General features: G+C 43.4%; 1 protein-coding gene and 1 long non-coding RNA gene across 4 annotated transcripts in view; one reads left to right on the forward strand and one right to left on the reverse strand.

Annotated features, from left to right (window-relative positions):
* Window positions 1-23,041, forward strand: part of DPP6 (dipeptidyl peptidase like 6) — a 1,805,197-nt gene that overhangs the window by 1,498,788 nt on the left and 283,368 nt on the right. For all 3 annotated transcript variants that reach the window (XM_073581572.1, XM_073581570.1, XM_073581571.1), the window contains exon 5: window positions 15,505-15,579. In XM_073581572.1, coding sequence (XP_073437673.1) covers window positions 15,505-15,579 — 75 coding nt within the window. The remainder of the gene's footprint in view (window positions 1-15,504; window positions 15,580-23,041) is intronic.
* The window catches only part of LOC141095529 (uncharacterized), a 32,342-nt gene continuing 31,841 nt past the window's right edge, over window positions 22,541-23,041 (reverse strand). The window contains exon 4 of the long non-coding RNA XR_012233410.1: window positions 22,541-22,589. This is a non-coding gene — a long non-coding RNA (uncharacterized lncRNA). The remainder of the gene's footprint in view (window positions 22,590-23,041) is intronic.

Raw genomic sequence — 23,041 nt, forward strand, 5'->3', positions numbered from 1 at the left:
ACATGAAGCTGGCGCAACAGCAGAGGTGTCAGGAGCCTGTGTTCCTGATCCAACCAATATTCCAGACACACCAAAGCCCGAACCCAGGCCACATCTTTTACCACTGGGGTTCTTGCAGACTGCAGATGGGAGAGCCAGAATTATGGGACTGGTGAACGGACTGCTGGGCCTAGTCTGGTCAGAAAACACAAGGAGGCAAGCCAGGACCAGGTCTGGACAAATGTTATTGGGCTTCCTAGCCATAAGGTAACGATAGTTGGCATCCCAGGGGGTGGTAGGTACTTATGACCATCAGTGGAGAAGGGGGTACATTGAAGAGTTTGTGACCTGTCATCACATCTCATTCAACCATTGGGCAGTAGAGATGGAACACTTGCCTTGAAGGGTGCAAGAGCTGATGGCTAGAACTAGGGTCACGTTTCTAAAAATGGAGGGGCAATTTCGCTTGTATGCAGTGGATGTGATCCCAAAAGTAAGGGAGCACGATGATCCCTTCTTGAGGAATGAACCAGCCTGGGAGAAGCTCCAGGAAGCAGGTGGAGGTAGTCTCCCCAGGTTTCAAGAGGAAGGAGATGAAGCGGACACCTGATTACTGTATAGCCCTGCTTATATTTTTTCCTGGCTTTGTACTTTATGCAAAGCCTTAATGAGTGTAGGAGCACAGCAAGTACACTTTTAAAATATTAGAATGAGGTCCACCAGTTGTTGCCTTTCAGGGGGTCTATGGATGAACTTCCTCATAATTTTTGTCTGGCTTTGCACTTTCTGCAAAGCCTTTATGAGTGCATAAGCACATCAAGTACACTCAAAACATTTACTTTCTACATTTTTTATAGATTCAATCTATACAGTTTAACATGGTTATTGTTGCATTATGGTGGTATGTAAAACTTACAAAAAGCATAGCAAAATATTTCTGGATTAGATTACTCATCCATAGAGTAATATGTGCTTTTGTCACATTTTGGTGGTATATAGCACTACAAAAAAGTGTTTAAAAATTTTGTGATTTATAAAACTCAAAGATAAGTTTCAAAATTTTACTGGGTTACATTTTTCAGCCATACAGTATTGTGTTATTGGGTACATTTTCCTTGGTATGTAATCCTCAAAAAACTTGTTTGCAAATTTTATGGTAGTATATTGGTCATCCAAATGGTATTATGTCTTCTTGAGTGCATTTTGTTGCTATCTAAGCCTCTAAACACTTTTTAAAAATTTTATCGATACTACATTGCCCACCCATATAGTAATGTCATGGTTAGGACATGGTTAATGTCCTGTTCTGACAGGGTTAACATTGCCGGCCTCTCTTTGGATCTGGGAGGGGTATTTATGCTCACTCCATACTGGCATTCTCTGTCAGTTATACTGCTATTCTGGTGTGTCTGACCCCTGGTGTGTGTGTACTCTGCATTGTTTGTTTGCTTCCCGTGTATGACCCGGCTTGTTCCTTCACTCTGTACTCCGTCTCTCGTTTTTGGTACCATTGTCTTTTCTGGTTCTGACCTCCTGGCTTGGCTATCGTTACTCCGTTACAGTTTACCCCTATTGTACCGTCTAATACCTGTTCTGGTTTTCTGATCTATTGCTACGTCCTGACTATTCTTTCTGTCTAAGCCCTTTGGTACTGTCCTGCTTTGACCCGGCTTGATCTGGTGTCTCTCTGTCTATGCTCCTTGGTAACATTGTCCTGTAGTTACCCTTCTAGGAGTTTCCCTGCAGCTCCTAGCTCTGTGGAGCTTAGGCTAGTTTCACACTAGCGTTTATGAGTGCAGCGACGGCCTGCGCATGGCCGCTGCTAAGCCCCGCCCCCTGCCGCGCCCCCGCTGGTAGCTCCGCCCACCGGCGCATGCGCCCTGCGTCCCCTATCTTTATCACTGGGGGTGCAGGCCGTGCGCAGTATGCGTTTGGCGGTGCATGCGTCCTTTTGACGGTGCGCCGACCTGCGCCAAACGCAACCTGCTGCAGTTTGGTTGCGTCGGCGCACCGTCAAAAAGGCGCATGCGCCGCCAAACGCATACTGCGCACGGCCTGCGCCCCCTGTGATAAAGATAGGGGACGCAGGGCGCATGCAGTGTCATGCGCCGGTGGGCGGAGCCACCGGCGGGGCGCAGCAGGGGGCGGGGCTTAGCGGCGGCCGTGCGCAGGCCGTCGCTGCGCTCATAAACGCTAGTGTGAAACTAGCCTTAGGCCACGCCCCCAGCAGTCACGTGATTCAGGTCCTGGAGCATGCATTGTCACCACTACTGCTCGCTCCGCAGGTATCTTTGTGCACAGTCTTTGTACTCAGGACACGCGCCCTGGCTCAGTGAGCAAGTGCAGTGCGGTGTTCCTGACATTATAACTGACCGTTTCAGGTTTTTTTTCTCTGAAGAAAAGAAAAAAAAAAAGTGTGTTATCCTCATGGATCCCATACAAGCCTTGGCTGATCAGGTCAAGCACCTGACCCAAATGTTCCATAAACTCAATGTGGAACAGCGCACGATGGCCCATACCCAGCAACAGTTGGTGGTTACTGTGCAGGGGGCTGTCGATGCAGGGGCTTCTAGTTCTGGGGGTAGGGATGTGTCATTAGCGTCCCCCGAATCTCCAGTCAAATTGCCCGATCCCTTCTCAGGGGATAAAAAGGAGTTCAGGTCTTTCAGAGAAGGATGCAAGCTTTTTTTTTCTCTAAGGCCCCGCTCCTCCGGGGATGAGTTCCAGAGGGTGGGGGTCATTATTTCCCTACTTCGGGGGGCTCCGCAAGCATGGGCTTTCTCTCTGTCTTCCTCTGCTCCTGAACGTATGTCAGTGAACTTGTTCTTTGAGGCTCTGGGGCACATTTATGACGAGCCTGATAGAGTGCGTCTGGCAGAGGATATGGTGATGAGTGTGACACAGGGAAGGCACTCTGCTGAATGGTTCTGCTCAGAGTTTAGACGTTGGACCGCCGAAGTATCCTGGAATGACGCCGCCCTGAGGGGGTTGTTTTGCAGGGGCCTTTCTGACCATCTGCAGGACACTCTGGCATTACATCCGCCTCCTGATACCCATGATGCAGGCGGTCCGTATGGACCAGAGACTCCGTGCTAGAGGAATGATGCAACAAGAGTCTCCCTTGTACTCCAAATTGTGTGACACTTCACCCGTATCTGAGCCCATGAACGTTGGGTCAGTCTCGGTTAAGGAGAAAGAGAGAAGGCACCGCAGAGACAACCTACTATGTTTTTACTGTGGAGCCTCTGGACATTGGAAAAGGAATTGTCCCTCCTGCCCTTCTTCAGAGAAACCTTCAGAGAAACGACTGAGTCTGGGCAACAATCGAGGAGGTTGTCCAGACTCCCAGGTACATTTTTTCTCACGTATAAAAATGGTCCTCCAGGTTGAATTGGAAATTGCTGGCGGTCCTGTTATGACCACCGCCTTTGTTGACTGTGGTTCCTCCATTAATCTGATTGATGCCCAAGTTGTGACTCTTAATAAGATAGGGACAGTCAGGTAAAAAGACCCTGTTAAAATTGTGGCTGTGGATTCATCCCCTCTTGAATTTGTTTTATGTCTGAAGTTTTTTCTATGAAAGTGGGTTCCACTCATGTGGAAAATTTAAGTTGTTTCGTTATGAATAATCTGCCTGCAGGACTGGTATTGGGAATGCCCTGGTTGCAACGCCACAATCCTCTTATTGATTGGGTGAAGGGGGAGATCACCCGTTGGGGATGTAATGATAATGGTCTGTGTTGTAACCCAGTTCCTTTTGTCAATCCGATAAAATCTGTATCTGTGTCATCTGTCGGTCTGGAGGGTATTCCGGAGTACCTGAGAGACCTTAAAGATGTGTTTTCCGAAAGCGAGGCCGAGGCGCTCCCACCACATAGACCATATGATTGTGCTATCGATTTAGTACCTGGAGCCAAATTACCCAAGGCTCGTTTGTTTAATTTGTCCGGGCCTGGGCGCCAAGCTATGAAAGAGTACATTAAAGAAAGCCTTCGCAAGGGGCATATTCGGCCCTCGGTCTCACCCGTGGCAGCGGGGTTTTTCTTTGTAAAGAAAAAAGATGGTGGGTTGCGACCGTGCCTCGACTTTCGAGAACTGAACAAAATTACTGTTAAGAACACGTACCCTCTCCCGTTGATTCCTGATCTATGCAATCAACTCACGGGGGCCAAATGGTTTTCTAAGCTCAATCTACGAGGGGCTTATAACCTTATAAGGATCCGGGAGGGGGACGAATGGAAAACAGCGTTCCTGACAACTGAGGGCCTGTTTGAAAACCTGGTTATGCCCTTCGGCCTCACTAATGCTCCTGCAGTTTTTAAGAACTTTATTAATGTTGTTTTTTCTGACTTGATTGGACGTTATGTAGTCATTTACCTGGATGACATCTTGATTTACTCTGAGGACAGTCAGTCACACTTGCATCATCTGCGTACGGTGCTTGTGAGACTCCGGGAGAACCATTTGTATGCTAAGCTGGAGAAGTGCTCATTTTTTATGCAAGAACTGTCTTTTCTGGGTGTAATTGTATCCGGGGAGGGATTCCGCATGGATCCAGGGAAGGTTCAGGCCATTACAGATTGGGTGCAGCCTCATGACCTGAAGGGGTTGCAGCGATTTCTGGGCTTCGCTAATTATTATAGGAAGTTCATTAAAGGGTTCTCGCAGGTGGTAAAACCCTTGACGGACCTCACTCTTAAAGGGGCAGATGTAAAAAGTTGGTCTGTGACCGCAAAAAATTCCTTCCTGGCATTAAAGAAGTGTTTTACTACAGCCCCTGTGTTGGTACAACCCGATTCGTCAAGACCTTTTATCGTCGAGGTCGACGCTTCGGAGGTGGGGGTGGGGGCAGTATTGTCACAGGGTCCCTCTACCCTGACTAACCTCAAACCCTGTGCCTTTTTCTCTAAGAAGTTCTCGTCGGCTGAGAGAAACTATGATGTCGGTAACAGGGAACTGTTAGCAGTTAAATTGGCCTTTGAAGAATGGAGGCATTTTTTGGAGGGGGCCGCTCATCCCATCGTCACTGATCCTAAAAACCTGGCCTATATCGAGTCTGCTAAGAGATTGACCCCCAGACAGGCTCGGTGGGCACTTTTTTTTTCTCGATTTCAATTTACCATCACGTTCCGACCAGGGTCTAAAAATGTAAAGGCAGATGCCTTATCCCGAAGTTTTGATTCTGTGTCCCCTCCAGAACCTCCTTCCTCCATTCTTCAACCGGGAGTGGTTGTAGCCAAAATCTCCTCTGAGTTACAGAGAGAGATTCTGGAAGCACAAGCTCCCAGGAATAAACCCCCAGGTAAATTGTTTGTACCCGAACAATTCCGTCCCACACTCCTCCAAGAATTTCATGACTCTATGTTAAGTGCACACCCTGGTATTGCAGCTACCCGGGGGGCAGTAGCTAGGGGTTTTTGGTGGCCCTCTATGGGTACTGATATAAAAAGGTTTGTGAATACTTGTGGGGTGTGCGCGCGCTCTAAAAGCTCTCAGGTCCGGCCGGCTGGGGAATTGGTGCCTTTGCCAATTCCGGATAAACCATGGACACACCTGTCCATGGACTTTATCACTAACCTTCCACCTTCCAAGGGCAACTCAGTAGTATGGGTAGTGGTTGATAGATTTTCTAAGCAAGCCCACTTTGTGCCATTACCTGCGTTACCATCTGCTGAAACCTTGGCTCGTTTGTTTATACAGCACATTGTTCGACTGCATGGAGTGCCTGTGAACGTGGTGTCGGACAGGGGTGTGCAATTTGTGGCCAGGTTTTGGAGAGCGTTTTGTATGAAGTTGGGGGTCACGTCATTCTCCTCTGCCTATCACCCGGAATCTAACGGACAAACGGAACGCACCAACCAGTCATTGGAGCAGATTCTGAGATGCCTGGCCTCCTCCAGACAGGAAGACTGGTGTGAGGTATTGCCCATGGCAGAATTTGCATTCAACTGTCAGGTTAATCAGTCTACCGGAAAGCCTCCCTTTCTGGTCAATTATGGGTTTGTTCCGCAGTTTGGGGAATTTTCCCGTATGGATTCGGATTGCCCTGGTGCCGAGGGGATGGTACAACAATTAAAAACCCTCTGGAAGGAGGTACAGGGGAACATCTCCAAATCCCAGAAGAAGTTCAAACATTTTGCAGACAGGAGGAGGGGGGTGGTTCCTGCGTTGACAGTGGGAGAAAAAGTCTGGTTGTCCACTCGTAACATCAAACTTAAAATACCCTCTATGAAGTTGGGCCCCAAATTTATTGGCCCATACAAGATTGTAGAGGTGATCAACCCGGTGGCATACAGATTACAGTTGCCAACCTCCTTCAAAATCTCTAACGTCTTCCACAGGTCCCTATTAAAACCTGTGGGGACAGTTAGAGAAGATCCCTCATCCGTGGCTCCACCAGTGTTGGTAGAGGGTCAACTGGAGTACGAGGTAGGGCGCATCATTGATTCGCGGTGGGTGCGCCGGAGACTTCAGTACCTTATCCATTGGAAGGGATATTCCGTTGAGGATCGATCGTGGGTTCCGGCCAGTTCGGTGCACGCTGATCGACTGGTGCGGGCTTTTCATGCCAGGTACCCTGAGAAACCTGGGGGTCCGGTGGCCCCCCATTAAGAGGGGGTACTGTCATGGTTAGGACATGGTTAATATCCTGTTCTGACAGGGTTAACATTGCCGGCCTCTCTTTGGATCTGGGAGAGGTATTTATGCTCACTCCATACTGGCATTCTCTGTCAGTTATACTGCTTTTCTGGTGTGTCTGACCCCTGGTGTGTGTGTACTCTGCATTGTTTGTTTGCTTCCCGTGTATGACCCGGCTTGTTCCTTCACTCTGTACTCCGTCTCTCGTTTTTGGTACCATTGTCTTTTCTGGTTCTGACCTCCTGGCTTGGCTATCGTTACTCCATTACAGTTTACCCCTATTGTACCGTCTAATACCTGTTCTGGTTTTCTGATCTATTGCTACGTCCTGACTATTCTTTCTGTCTAAGCCCTTTGGTACTGTCCTGCTATCTCGTGCTTTGACCCGGCTTGATCTGGTGTCTGTCTCTGTCTATGCTCCTTGGTAACATTGTCCTGTAGTTACCCTTCTAGGAGTTTCCCTGCAGCTCCTAGCTCTGTGGAGCTTAGGCCACGCCCCCAACAGTCACGTGATTCAGGTCCTGGAGCATGCATTGTCACCACTGCTGCTCGCTCCGCAGGTATCTTTGTGCACAGTCTTTGTACTCAGGACACGCGCCCTAGCTCAGTGAGCAAGTGCAGTGCGGTGTTCCTGACAAGTAAATTTTGTGATATATAAAACTCAAAGAAAAGTTTCAAAATGTTACTGGGTTCTATTTCTCAGCCATACAGTATTATGTGTTCTTGAGTACATTTCCTTAGTATATAACCCTCAAAAAACATAAAAAAGTTGATTGCTATAATTGCTCATCCATAGACTTTTACATAATCTTGGGTACCGTATATACTCGTGTACAAGCCGAGTTTTTCAGCCACTTGGGCTGAAAAAGACCCTCTTGGCTTATACATGAGTCATACGCCAGAAAGCCGGCAGGGGAGCGGGGGAGCAGGAGATATCATGAACATGGACGCGTCTCCACTCCCATAGGGGTGGAGAGCATATTCATTACTTCAATGAGCGGTACCATATGACCAGCACAGGAAGAAGACAGGAAGGGAGATGCAGACGCCAACACTGATATGTACCAGAGCCTGATATGCTGAAGCCAGGAGGGTGAGCCATGCCATATTCCCTGTCCCCGTTCCACCGCTGTGCTCAATCTCCCGGGTCCTCTGGCTGTGACGTTCAGTTTAGTGTGCGCCGTCTGCCTGAACAGTCACTACAGAACGCCGGCGACGCTGAAAAGCGGCAGGCAGCAATGAGAGGAGAGTATGTCATTTTTTTTTTAAATTGCAGCAGTAGCATTATTATATGGGGCATATATTTATATGGAGCATGTTATGGGGCCACCATTAACCTTTATGCAGCATTATATGGGGCATTTAATAATATGGAACATCTTATGGGGCCACCATTAACCTTTGTGCAGCATTATATGGGGCATATAATAATATGGATCATCTTATGGGGCCACCATTTTTATTTTATTAGTATCTATTTTTATTTTTTAAATTTACCAGTAGCTGCTGCATTTCCCACCCTCAGCTTATACTCGAGTCAATAAGTTTTCCTAGTTTTTTTGTGGCAAAATTAGGGGGCCTCGGCTTATACTTGGGTCGGCTTATACTCGAGTATATATGGTACATTTCGCTGGTATATAGCTCTCAAAAAACTTGTTCAAAATTTTTCGGCATCATATTGCTCATCCATAAGGTATTACTTCTTGGGTACAGTTCGTGGCTACATAAGTGTTAAAAAATATATCAGTATTATATTGATCACCCATAGACTATTCCGTGACCTGGAGTCCATTTTGCTCTTGTATAATCCTCAAAAAACTTCTTTAAAGATCTATCAGCATTGTATTGCTCATCCATAGGATAGATCAATCTGATTTATGAATGCAAATCGCTCATGCTGTAATATTTTCCTCAAAGAGACTTGGTCCAAGGGAAAAATCGGATAGGTGCACAAACTCATAGAATAACATTGGGCCGAGTGTGATCAGATGTTTTGCTGGATCGCACTCAGACTGAAAATATAGTCATGTGCACGCGTTATCTTATCTGACATCCCAATGTGCCTTTTCTTCATGCATTTATCTTTCTTAGAATAAGCCATCAATATCTGACAGATGGCAGTGTGACATCCACCCTTCCCCCTCTGATCATCAGTTGTTATTAGAGCTGGCGGTGTACCGAAGTCCTTTGATTCCCCCAGAACACAGTAGCTCTGTCATTTCTATAGTGACCACGGCTGGGTGCTGCAGATCAAACTTCTATTCAAATGGGTTGATTTGCAGTATCCGGCCACAGCTACAATAGTTTTGACAGAGCTACTGTGTTAATGCAGCATCCAAGAACTTCCAGTTACCTCCGCAGGTAGCAGCTAATCGGCAGGGGTGCTGGATATTACACTCCCACCGGTGAATTATTGATGGCCTATCCTAGGAATAGACCAGCAATAAAAACAATAAAAAAAGTAATGGCCAAATCCTATAAATCAACTGTTCATTTTCATATAATTTTATTTATTATATATTTATGTTATTGGCTTTTACTTTTACTTTTTACTTTACTTTCATTCCTGTAACAATGTCACATCCCAAACTCAGTGCGTTATCTTATCTGACATCCCAATGTGCCTTTTCTTCATGCATTTATCTTTCTGCAGCGAGCAGTTTATTTTCTGTCGCCCTGGGACTTGAAATCACTTGTACACTAGACCCAACTCTACCTACAGAGCAATTTTTGTCGAAGAAAAATACAAAAAAAAACCTTTTTAGTAATGAAAAAGACAAGACTGCAAAGCAAACAATGAGTCTAAGAGGGGAAAAATGTAGAAGAAATACTAATAAAAGTTGCAGGAGGGCATGCGCCTGCCAATAAAGTAAAATCATCTGAAGATAGAAAAGTGCTTCAATAAATTATAGCATGCATAATGTATTAATGCCTGGTTTATGTGTTCTGTGGAGAAAGACTCCTTCATCAAAGCCATGTGGTCAAGATGGATAAATCATTGCATTAAATCTGATCTCCATTCTGTGATACTGAGACATCTTTATTCAGCACTGGGCCGTGGATGTCTCGGAGCAATTTTGTATGAATGCACATTGGCTATGATGAAGTTTTGATATTTTAATTCCGCCTTAAATAATCAAAATGTTCTTCTCCAGTGTTATTCTGATGGAATATTTCAGCTCTCCTGGCTTTTCAATCTCTATGTTAATATTGTCATATAGTACGATAACTATATATAACCCATTACTGATCGGGCGAATGTTCACTTTCGCGTTTTTCTTCCCCTTCTTGCAAGAGTCATCAATTTTTTAAATTTTTTTGTTATGTTGATATAGCCATATGAGGACTTGTTTTTCAGCAGGATGAGTTGTAGATTTGCATGAAATCGCTCATGTTACCATTTACACTTTTGGAAAAAAAAAATTAAAATGCGGTAAAATTGCAAAATGCATTGTAGCAATGTTGCTTCGTAGCGCTTGGGTCCTTGGATCAAATCCCACCAAGGACAATATCTGCAAGGAGTTTGTATGTTCTTCCAGTGTTTGGGTGGGTTTCTCAAAGAGAATTTAGAATGTGAGCCCCAAAGGGGACAGTGAGTGATAATTATTTCTGTAAATTGCTGTGGAATATTATGGCGCTATATAAGCAACGAATAAAAAATGAAAAAAAAAGTGTTTCAGCCCAAAGTGCACTGTACTGTATAACCATAAATAGTGTTATGGACTCTTAACCATTTCATGACATACGACATACATGGACATCATATGTTGTGTCCCTAACATCCTCTTTCCCGACATCATGTGATTTTAGCAATCGTGGGTGGAGCAAATCTCTACCCACAGCTGTTCACCTGTTAAATCCCGCTGTCAATCCAACAGCGGCATTTAACATACACTGGCAGGGGGACGTGTCATTCAATGTGCCCATCAGCTCCCCGGTGAAGCAATCGCAGGTGCCAATGGGTTGCCATACAGCCGGAGGTCTGCTGAAGACATCCATTCTTGTCACGATACGCCTGCTATGCACAGCAAAAGCGATGAGATGATTAGAGGTTCATGTCACCTTACTATTAAATACATTAAAAAGTAAAAACAATGGTTTTAAAAATATGAAAAAACAAAAAAAACACAAGATCAAATCATCCCTATTTTGATGCAACAATAATAAGAAAAAACAAAACAAGCGCGTTCGGCGCACACCGGCGCACCTTCAAAAGTGCGCTGTGCACGCTAAAATCCTACTAGCACACGGTCTGCGCACCCTATGCTAAAGATAGGGTGCGCAGATCACATGCAGCTGTGTGCGATAGTAGGCGGCGATGACCGGATGGGGCGGGCAGGGAGGCGGCAGGGGGTGGGGCTTAGCGGCGCCGAGCGCTGCGTGGAAAATAAGCTAGTGTGAAACTAGCCTAAAAAAACATAAATGTCCCCATGCTATGTACTGTGTAATGGCTATTTTGCAGAGTCCCCCCCTCAGAAGCTGTTTGGCAGAGTCCCCCCCTGCAAAGGCTGCTTGGCAGAGTCCCCCCCCCTGCAGAGGCTGCTTGGCAGAGTCTCCCCCGCAAGCTGTTTTGCAGAGTCCCCTCCACAGAGGCTGTTTTACAGAGTCCAGTCACACAGGCTGTTTTGCAGAGTAACTCCACAGAACCAAACTCGGTCACTCACTCGAGCTGCATCCTGTCCCTAAGCTAGTCAGAGCAGAATGGCAGCATCAGCCATGATCCAGCGGTTATACAGGTCGAGTCGCATGGTGCGCCAGCCAATCACTGCCATGCCAATACTCGGTATGGTTGTAATAGCTGCAGAAGTGGACACAGCCGAAAAGCTTGTTGATTGGCAGTGCTGCAGGTTTTCAAAAAGCTTTATTCAGCATCCAAACTACAAACACTAAGGCTATGTGCACACGATGGGGATTTGTTGCATTTCCGCAGCGTTTTTTCCACACGAAAATGCTCCAGAAACACAACAGATTACTAAAGCTATGTTAATCAATAACATTCTTGAAGTGTTGTTCACATACTGAGGAAATTTCAATCCTTATTTGCAGCATTTTATTTTCCAAAGCATGTGAATTCTTTTTGCGGATCTGCAGCGTTTTTCACCCATTGACTTCCATTGAGTAAGTCAAATCTGCAGGTGTAAAAAGGTTTGCGGATTTGCTGCCAAAAACTCTGCAGAACTGTCAAAGGAAATTATGTCAGAAGGAGGAAGAGTGTGTGGGCTGAGAATGTGTGTGTGTGTGTTAGAGGAGAATATGTGCTTGTCTGTCTGTGTCTACGGGTGTCTGTGTGCCTGTGTCTGTCTGCAGGTGTCTGCGGGTGTCTGCACCCATGCGACAAACAGCACATAGTGATTGTACTTAGGCGTCATCTGATGGGACTACTACTTCCACCCGGCTATGTCTGCTGTCTCATATAACAGAGACAGCATGAGCTGATGATGGGAGAGTAGTCTCATCATCCTTCGCCTGTGTTCAATTGTAAAAAAAAAATCAAAACCTTGACATAATCACATACAATATACATACTCACCGAACACCTAATCCCCAATGCCCGGGTCTCCTGCAATCAAAAATAATAAGCCAACATATACTCCACCGTAGTCCATTTAATACAGAGTGTCCCATGATGATCTCATGTGTAGAACTGTCACATTAGGAGATGTGACTGCTCTACCCATCCTCTGGCGATACACAGATGGGAGGTAATCGCTCCTGCAGTGTATCACTGTGCTGCCGTGAGAGTTCACCGGAGTTCATCAGCTCCGGTGCTCTCACTTATGACTCTCATGGCAGTGCAGTGATACACTGCAGGAACAATTACCTCCTGTCTGCGTATTGCTGGAAGCCTGGTAGAGCAGTCGCATCTCCCAATATGACTGTTTTAAACATGAGATCACCATAGGACACTTGGTACTTAATGGACTACGTCGGACAGGATAGTTGTCATGATTCCAGTGCAGGTTTTTGAGCTGCACGTCAGGGGTTAATGTCTGGAGCTCAGTGCAGGTTTTGACCTGCACATCTGAGGCTAATGATTGTGGCCTCTCTTTGGTTCTGGGAGAGCTTCTTAAACCCCTGGGAAGCTCCAATCCCTGTCAGTTATACTTTTGCCTTTGGCCGCGTGACCTCTGTGTGCCTGTGCCTGTTCATTGTTATAGCTTGCTTATATGGTTCTGACCTAGTTCTGTTCCCCGTTGTGGGTTTGCCTGTTGATTCTGTACTGTGCTACCCTCCCTGTGTATGACTCATTGCCTGTGATCTGACTACTCTCTGCTCGCCCCTCTTGTACCTTGCAGCTATCTCTGTGTATGACTCATTGGCTACGTCCTGACTATCCTCCCTGTCTGTGTCCCTTGGTAACTTTGTCTCGCAGTTACCCTGCTAGGAGTTCTCTGGCAGCTCCTAGCTCTCTGGAGTTTAGGCCACGCCCCCAGCAGTCACATGCTTCAAGTCCTGCTGTTCTGAAGTACGCACCTACTCGGCTGCTGCCTGCTCCACAGGTATCTTTGAGCACAGTTTGCTTTACTCAGGACACGCGCACTGGCTCAGTGAGCAAGTGCAATGCGGTGTTGGTTTATTATTTCATTTTTGTTGCAGGAGACGAATAAGACATTCAGTAAGTGTGGTAAATTAAGATTCAATAAAGGAGTCTGTGTGATTATTTCAAATAAAGGACTTCTGGTTGTGTCTTTATTTATCATGTAACTATAGGATTAGTAATGGATAGGTGTCTTTTAGATGCCTCTCCATTACTAACCTGTGGGCTTGTCACCTGACAATACAAATCAAAAAGGAGAAAAAAGAACCCAGCATATTAGGCGCACACCCAAGACAATAGAGGTATATGAAAAAATGTATATAAATTTTATTAAAAGAGAAAAAACACAATAAAAGCATTTAAAAGGCAAAGCACACCCCTAGATGTCCCAAGTAAGTCTAACAATAAGTACTAATAGACAGAAACCACATGGTTGAAAAAACAAGATGTTAGCCTAAATGTACATAATAATACATAAGACCTGACCCAATGACCCCAAATCTGGGCGTCCCCAGAAAAACAGTAACATACAAACGCTCACTCCAAGCGGCCACAGAAAAAGCCAGGGGGCCCTGTAAGTGGCCCTGTAAGGGAGGGAGTGAGATGAACATTTAGGCTAACATCTTGTTTTTTTAACCTCTATTGTCTTGGGTGTGCGCCTAATTTGCTGGGTTCTTTTTTCTCCTTTTTGAATTATGCTTCTGCTGTGCATTGTGCAGCACCCCTTACATATTTTTGAAAATTGATCATTTTGCCCTTTAATGGTGCTCCCTACCCCCCTTTTTTCTACCTGACAATACAAAGACGACATCAACCCCACAAATATGAACCCCACTTACCATCGCTACAGGGAAAGTGGGAAGAGCGAGGCTAAGTGCCAGAATTGATGCAACTATAAGATGCACCATCTCTGGGGAGGCTGAGAGCTGATTTTTTAACCTGGGTGAGTGCCAATATACATGGTCTCTTCCCAGGCTAATAATATCAGCCCACAGCTGTCTGCCTAGCTTTTGCTGGTTTGATTTTATAGGTGGACCCCATGTCAATATTTTTTGGTGGTTCCCCTGTAAACTAGCCAGTAAAAGGCTAAGCAAACAGCTGTGAGCGGATATTAGTAGCCTGGGAACCTTTATGGCTATTGGCTCCTTCCCAGAATATTAACATCATCCCTCAGCCATCAGCTTTCCCTCTGCTGGTTACAAAAATTATGCGGGAGCCCACACAATTTTTTAAAACATTTTTTCAGTTGCTGTTTCGTTACAGCATATGTAGGTTAATTGTTAATGCTCCTACATAGGCGTTCACGTGTGTGTCCGTGTCTTTAACTCTTTATGTACCATTTTATTAATGAGGGTATCTGGCAGACACCTGCTCATTACTAAACCTCGGGTTTGGGAATATATATACTTATATTTGTTTTGTGTGTGTAAACATTATAAATTTGATCATGGTATGTAATGATATTATGGTCTTCAATGGAGAATAAAAAAAGAAGAGGCTGAACAAGGAAACAACATTACAATTCTTTTTTTTAAATAATATATCTTTATTTAGCTCAATGGATTTACAAAATCGCATGAAAAACCGCAACAAAAACACATAAAAACATGCAGATTTTCCACTGCATTTTCTGCCAAGAGATGCAGAAACCGTGCAGAAATTTCTGCAAGCAAATCTGCAACGTGCGCACATAGCCTAAAACCGACTTCTGTGAGAAATCCATTTTCGGAGTTCAGCACCAGATACTAGGTGTCCGGTGCGAACCCCAAACTTTATAGTACAGGTTCCCTAATCCCTACTTAGGCTAAGCTCGATGAGTATTTTGTGCATTTTTGATGGTGCAGATTTTCTGCCACATTTCTTATTCTATTAGCTAAATTAGATTTTTGTTTCCATTTTGTATGTAATGTTAAAAATTAAACTGCTTTGTTTTGGCTATTTCCTGTTCCTTAGTTTTGATAAAACTTTATTGATACAGTCATGTGTGGATTACATGCATTTTTAGTGCCTTTCCGCTACACAAGCGCATTATGTACACATTCGATTTTTACTTGCAGATTGTCCTCATTTCATGTTTATGAAATGCACGCCGTACAAGTGAATAGGACAAATCCTTTAAGTGTTTTGTGAGCAACTTTATGAGCAAAGCGGCTCAAACAGCACAGGAAAAAATATGTAGTGTGAACATACCCAAATAGTGAATGTGAATATGGGTGTATTTACAGGCTGAGCGTGATAATCAGGCTGGGTCTGATAATGATTGCTGATATTGATTCATTGTATAACCTGCACAGTATGTTTAGTGCAGTGAATGATGTAACCATATATCTTTTTTTATTTATTTCTAGGACACTTTCAAGGTGAGCAAATATGAAGTGTCTCCAGATATGAAGTACGTTCTCCTCGCATTTAATGTCAAACCGGTAAGTAGTAAAAGTGACATATTGAGTATGATCTCCTGTGAGACCTTTGGAAAATGCACCATTAGTGAAAAGCCCCTTCTCATTCTATCCTCCCAAGGAATCATCAGATTATTGTATGCAAATATAGAGAACAGCGCCATCTAGCAGCCAACAGTGAAAACTGCACAGTCAAATATTTTGCATTATGTATTGCAGTAAACACATTGTAAGCAATGTCCATTGTACGGACAGGCACAGGCGAACTAAATGCTCATCCATCAGGTGATCAGCAGCATGTTTAGACTACAAGATTTTCATGAAAAGACTGTTCTTATAATAATCATACACTGTAAATATACCTTTTGGCTATGAACGGGCTGAGGTTTTTTTTTGGCCGTTCAAAAAACACCTGAAAATAGATCATGAAATGCTTGAAAGACTCTTCCTATTCACTTATAGACTAAAAACCACTTTGCTTTTCATATATTTAGACTTTTTGAGCATTTTTTCTTCTGCTTTAAGTTTTTGAAAAATGCCCAATGGGAGAATAAAAGAATTGTCCCTTCTTTGAGGCATCTCCTAATACAAAATGCTCCAAGCTAGGCACTATCGGATCAAAAGGTTGTAAAAAAAACACGTAAAGAAAAACTAAATTCTTCCAAGTTTGAGGAAATGAAAAACTCTTCCAAAAACTCCCCAATGGGTATGTGCTCATGGCGTCTTTAAGATGTGCCAAGACTGTACCAAAGATTTAAGATCCACCAAGGTGAAAAGACTTCAGGAAAACACCGGCAGTCGTTCTCCTGACGCATCTTTGCCGGCAACTTTTCAGTCTGCTGACGATGTCTTTGCTCTGCACTTTCAAAAGTATCGAAAGGGCAGTTTCCAAACCCTAAAGTGGTTGATAGAAGTGACATAAGATGGAAACCTGTGCACAGCAATGTTATTTGAATATTACGGTGCATTATATTTATCCAGGCATAATCTGCCTTAAAAAAAATGTGCGCAAATACCTAAAAGAACATTTCCTGAAGCAGTTTCCAACAGAGAACTCATCCATTTTTTATCTAATCAGTAAAACTCTGTGTGCACAAAGCCTTAGTTCCACCAGCAACTGGCTAATATTGTAAGAAGAATGTTGTTCTGATTAATGTTCCACCTGGAAATGTAACCCGTGGAGCCCATTGAAATGAATTTGTGGCCACGGTTGTCTCTGCCACGTGCTTTTCTTTTAATTTGGAAACTCCTTTAATGGCTCTCTGCTCTGGCTAAGATCTCAGGCACACGACCGTTTACATTGGATGGGTGCTGTCCATGGTTTTGGCGGACAGATCTTGTACCCATGTTATTTTACGGGGTTGTGCATATGTCCGATATTATAATTATGATATTTATTTACACTTCTGAACTAAAGTTCTGAACTTTTGAATTGCTAAATGTTGTACTGACTGTAGGATCTTTGATACACAGAAGTATGTAACAGAGCAGAGGTTTTACATAAAAGTGTTATGAGAAGTTGGTAAACTCAGATGTGTCATTGAATAATGGTTTGTCTTCCTGTTTTCGAGTGTGATCACTCCTGCCATCAGTGCCCGCTAAAGGAATATAACTTTGGTTTGTTTTCCTTGATATATAAAATGATTTATTTCTTTATATAGCCCGTAACTGGAATTGTCCCAAAGTTCTTCTAAATCTGCATTAAATAGGAAGAAAGAACTGGAGCTAAAGCTTATATTTGACTGGAGTACAGAATATGGTTTCTTTAATTTTTTTCCACTAGGTCAATTATTTATTTTGCAGTTTAGTTTTTTCTTCCTCTAACTTTTTAATGTTCTCTCAGCACAGCCATATGAGGCTTGTTTTTGGGGGAAATAAGTTGTAGCATTAGGACACGTTCACACCTTCAGTATTTGGTCAGTAATTTACATCAGTATTTGTAAGCCAGAACCAGGAGTGGGTGAGAAATACAGAAGTGGTGACGTGTTTCTATTATACTTTTCCTCTGATTGTTCCACTCCTGGTTTTGGCTTATAAATAATGATGTAAAATATTGATCAAATACTGAACGTGTGAACTTGGCCTTAGTCTGGAGTAACACAGTCATATAAGAAAAAATCCCTCCAATGTTGATCCAGAAAAATAGGCGAGTGTTATGTGAGTAAAATGCGATTTTTCTCATCTACACCCGTATGCAATCCATGTGCAATGTGTTTATAACATCATCTTTTACATACTGTAATTCTGTGTTTAATTTAAAGCTACAGTAGCTTACAAACTAGTAAAGCAATCTTATATAAACATATAGTTAGATATGATAGATAGATAGATAGATATGAGGTAGATGGATATGAGATAGATAAAACTGATAGATGTCCTCTAGATATATAATGTTACAAGTACCCTACTTATACGGTAATAAACTTGCACCCTTTAGTGCCTTTCATGTGATACTAAAGTATGTTTTGCCTTATATAAGCTATTATATAAATAATAATAACCAGCCCATGTAAAGCAGACGACTGGGGTTTTTATTAACAGACTAGAAAGATCTCTGGTTATTGGGCATTTCTCTGCCTAAAAATACAAACCCACAACTGCCCCAGAGGTAGCACATCAAATTAGATGCACAAATTCTGGTACTTTGACTGTCTCTTCCTGATTGCCCTGGTGCAATAGCAATCAGGGTAATGGTAGTTGGAGTTGATGACAGCTGTGATTTGGCAAAAATCGCAGCAGGATTCAAGCCCTGGAGTTAGTAATGGAGAGGTGTCTATCAGACACCCCTATTATTAATTCAGTAATCAAAAATAAGATCTCACACACAGAAAAAAACACTGTATTTGAATAAAGACTCACCCACACTATCCCTCTTTCACCAATTTATTGAAAAAAAATCCCATGCAGGTCAAAAGTAGTCAAGAAAAGGATACCTGAAATACATAAAATGACAGAAATAAAACAATAGACAATCTCTTGTTCACCCATTTATTACCAAAAAAGGTTTCCACGAAGCTCCGATGTAGTCCATGTTACCAAATTCTGGCTACAGTGATTTGACCGCTATTCACAGGCGCCAGATAGTGACGACAACACTCATCAGTCGCTGGCTCACACTCCAGTCATCATGTGCAGGGAAAGATGAGGTGTCAGTGTGCGAGCCCATATCAAAGGTAGGAACACGATCTTTGACATTAATATACGTCAAATGTTGTGAAGGGGTTAAAGTGAACATGCTGGATAACTGTAAAAAATCATGGTATTACTGCCTTCACCCCGCAAAATTAGTTCAAACTTTTTGCTGGTGCACATATCAGTCTAATACCCAGGAACTGTCTCGATTGTGATGCTTTATAACTTTCCATTTATCCTTTATGGACGAGCGGCTCCTTGATATCAGAATTCTACTAGCACCATAGGTGCAGTAACTACCTTTCTCTCACTTTCCAGCATGCATTGCTCCTACTGTTGTTAAGCAAACTCCCTGCCTTGAACTGAACTTCTCAGTTATGCCTGTATGCAGTTTGATAGACCAGAGCAGGAGCAGAGAGCTGTAGGTCCACCACTACTGCCTTTACTTAGTCTCTGCACCTATAGGCCATGCAACGTACCTCTGAGAATTCAGATATGCAAATATCCTCTTCAGAGATGGGGCAGCACGGTGGCTCAGCTGGAGTCCTGGGTTGGAATCCCACCAAGGACAACATCTTTGTATGTTGTATGTTTGTATGTTCTCCCCGTGTTTGCGTGGGTTTCCTCCGGGCACTCCGGTTTCCTCCCACACTCTAAAGACATACTGATAGGGAATTGAGATTGTGAGCCCCATCCGGGACAGTGATGAAAATGTGTGCAAACTGTAAAGCGCTGCGGAATATGTTAGCGCTATATAAAAATAAAGATTATTATTATTATTAGATGAGGAGGTCAGGAACTCTAGTGTCACCTATTGGATGTATCAGTTCTAAAATTCAATATTGACTCTTTCTCTAGAGTCCATGTCCTCTTTCTCGCTGAAGAAGATATTTGCATAATTAAATTGCTAGAGGAACATTGCATGGCATATAAGTCTCCTTACAGCGACTTGACGCTGTCTGCAAGGAGAAATTTTACATCTTGGATCCCTTTTCAGAGGCCTGTCACCAAGCCAAATCAGACCTCATGCTTTGTACTGATAAGAGGCAAACATCCTAAAACATGTGTTTGCAAATTGAGTTTTTTGTTTGGCTTCTTTTCCGAAGTCCTGTATCAAGGCTCATTAATGGATCCATACTGATGTTTAGGATCACTACATCCATCAGGTGGCGCTAGAGTTCAAGTCATCTTTCTTTCTGAAAAGGCAATCTGTTGCTACAGATTACTCATGGCAACAGGCAGTGCATGACAGCACGATGTTACGCTCGCACTCGGACTGTTTAGAGTGAACGAGGATCGTGGTCCCATTGTGCTATGGACCAAGGAAAGCCTGGAGGGTCATGACTAAGTGCTTCCCCAAGACTGTCCCTGGATGCACGTCAACAGAAGGTGCCGTAATCTGATGAGAGCCCGGGGAGGCGCTACACCAGGACTGACCTCCATCACACGGCAGCTGACCCTCAACAAGATATGATGGTGCTCATGGACACAACTGATAGACAGGCAGGTGTAGGACCCACTTCAGACTGAACAGGCAGGAACAGCTTCGGAAAGAACTGGGTCACTGGCAGGCACAACTGGAATGCAGGAACTGGACAGTATGGACAATAACAGAATGGCCAGTAACTGTTTCAGGAAGAACTGAGTCTCTGGCAACTGGACCGCAAACGCTTACAGGCAGGGAGCTGCAGATAAGGTAAGGACAGGTAAACACGGGATAGACAGGTCCAAGTACACACAAGACCAATACAAGGTCAGATACATAAAGGACAACAAGATCCATACTAACACAAGATAATTATAATGAAGTAGCAAGAGTATAGACCACTAATGTTGCACAGAATCAACAGATTAGAGATAGGTACTGGTTCAGACAGTGCATGTTTTAGAGATGGGTACAGATTCAGACACAGGGAAGTTAGGAAAAGATGAAAACTTAAATACAAAAAGGTTCAGGGATTGGTCCTAATTTAGACAATGACAAGGGTGCAGGTTCAGGGTTCTGGCCTGGGTATTCAGCCCCCAGGTTTGTGGAACCAGGAAAGATCAGATACAGGTACAGATTCAGCTCGCAGTCCTGGGTATTCAGCCCCCAAGTTGGCAGAAACAGGAAAGATCAGATTCAGGTATAGATTCTGGGTTCAGGCCTGGGTATTCAGCCCCCAGCATGGCAGGAACAGGAAAAAAACCTGGCAACTACGCAGTTGCATGCACACACACACTGAAAGAGAATGTTGCTCAAGCACCTCCTAACAGTTGGAGGTGCCTTAAGTACCAAGTGCCTCTCAGCAATAGGCTGGGGACATATCAGGAATGCGCACACTGTCTCTTTATAATCAGGAAGTGCATGTGCGGACATCTAAAGCATGCAAAGCAAGATGAGGACAAGGAGCTCAAAGCACACAGCAAGCAGAGGACAATGAGCATGGCCTGGGGTGGTGAGTACGTTGGTGTCCGTGAATGGTGGGAGATTGGAAGTAATGCAGGGACCCAGGCAGTGGTGTTACACATGACAGTAAGATAGGAGACCTTTAGTGGCAGTCATTTATGATTTTTTTCACAGGGGTAAAACAATATTTTTTACATAAAGTAAGTCACAGATTGCCTATTTAGCACATTATTTATAAAATGAGAACAAGTTGTCAGAGTACAGCAAGCATTGTATAAAAAAGTCTGAATTTCACCTTGTAAACTCTATTTTTCACTCAGACTTTGATATAGCATTATTGTTGGAGCGCCTTTCTTCACTTTCCATTATGTTTTAGTCCTGCCATTATCTGGACTGTGTCATTTTTCTCTGACCTTTTTATACATAAAAGCTGATTGTGTTACTTGTACATCCACCTGTCTGCTTTGAATATTGACTTGTACTGTGATGCATGGAGTAATGGAACCCACTCTACTCCTGCCGCTTGTCATTCTGCTTGTCTTTTATATTTCAGGCTTCAGTAACCACAAGGACTGTACATCAGCACTATATAATAAGCAAACTCTTGTAAGGCAGTAAATATTATATGACGCTTCATCATAAAATAGTAATGGCTGGTAAGCTTTAGATGTGCTGTTCTGCATAGAGTTAATATCAATTTGCTGAATATACTCATCATAAACTGAAATTATCACCCAATAGTAGGTTACATCTAATTTTGTTAACCCTTTACTACTGAAGATTTTAAAAAATATTTCTGGTAGCTTTTAACACCTATCAGTAACAATCAGTGACTCTACTTCTGAATACCTTAAAATATCTCTAAAACCAACCTTGATCCTTTAGGGGTCCTCTAGTGATCACCAACTCGGTGATAATTTGCTAATTGGTTGGGGTATGACCACTGGAGAGAGCCACATCAATCGGCAGAACAGGGAATTTTTATCCCCAATGGGGCACTTCTTTTCCCATTACAAAATGGCATAGTTGTGGAGGCCCCAGATCCCACCCCGCAGTGTGTTATGATGTATTCACACTGCGGGGCTGGGGCCTCTGCAACACGCAGGCGCAATAGCCCGATGTCGGTTCTCAGGCAGCGTGCACTCTTTAAAACCTATCCAATTGTGGAAATTATTATTATTCCAAGATCTATTGATTAAAGTGAACTTTATTTGTGGGACAACCCCATTAAGCTATTATTACGTTCCCCAGATCTAACATCAGAAATGAGATTGTGAATTATTCCAAATAGAACAGTAGCACTTACCTTGAGGTCGTACCTACTCAGTAGTACAACTCTGCAGATTTTTCACTCTCCAATGCTCATGTAACAGTATTTTCAAAATGGCATTCCCAGCACAGGAACAGGCTTTGCCCTCACCACACAGGACTATCCATAACATGGTAAAGTACTACCCCATAATAGTGTGCGTAGAAGGCTCAGTGCTCCTATAAAGCATCAGACATTTTCTTCCTGGGACAGACGTTATATAGTCAGAAATCCTATAGACAGTAACAATTCATAATTTCCCTTTTATTTTGATGTGAGGCATCCTGGACAGTAGCTGTACTCCACAGTATATTGCTGAATTCTGGACTAGTGTTTTCATGAGATTGGGGCGGTGGAGTCTGGAATATCCAGATAAATGTCAGGGTGCTATACTTTGTGTTTTAATGACTCACCATTACAGATGTATTATTATTTATTTTCAGAAGTTAATTGACGTATTCAGCTCCATAGGAAAGGTTCGCACCACAATTCAAAATTATCTTATACTGTTCTGAATTGGGAACAGGACAATGGAATTCATGGCATGGACAGATGGCACCTACCTCATCTCTGCCTGACAAACCCCAGTGACTTAAAATTAGCTTTTGTCAGGTTTCCAGCATGGTGTCCATGATTTAACCATTAAAAAAGTTCAT

This window comes from Dendrobates tinctorius, unplaced genomic scaffold, assembly GCF_039654945.1.
Source record: "Dendrobates tinctorius isolate UK_male_01 unplaced genomic scaffold, ASM3965494v1 ptg000070l, whole genome shotgun sequence".
Classification (NCBI taxonomy): Eukaryota; Metazoa; Chordata; class Amphibia; order Anura; family Dendrobatidae; genus Dendrobates; species Dendrobates tinctorius.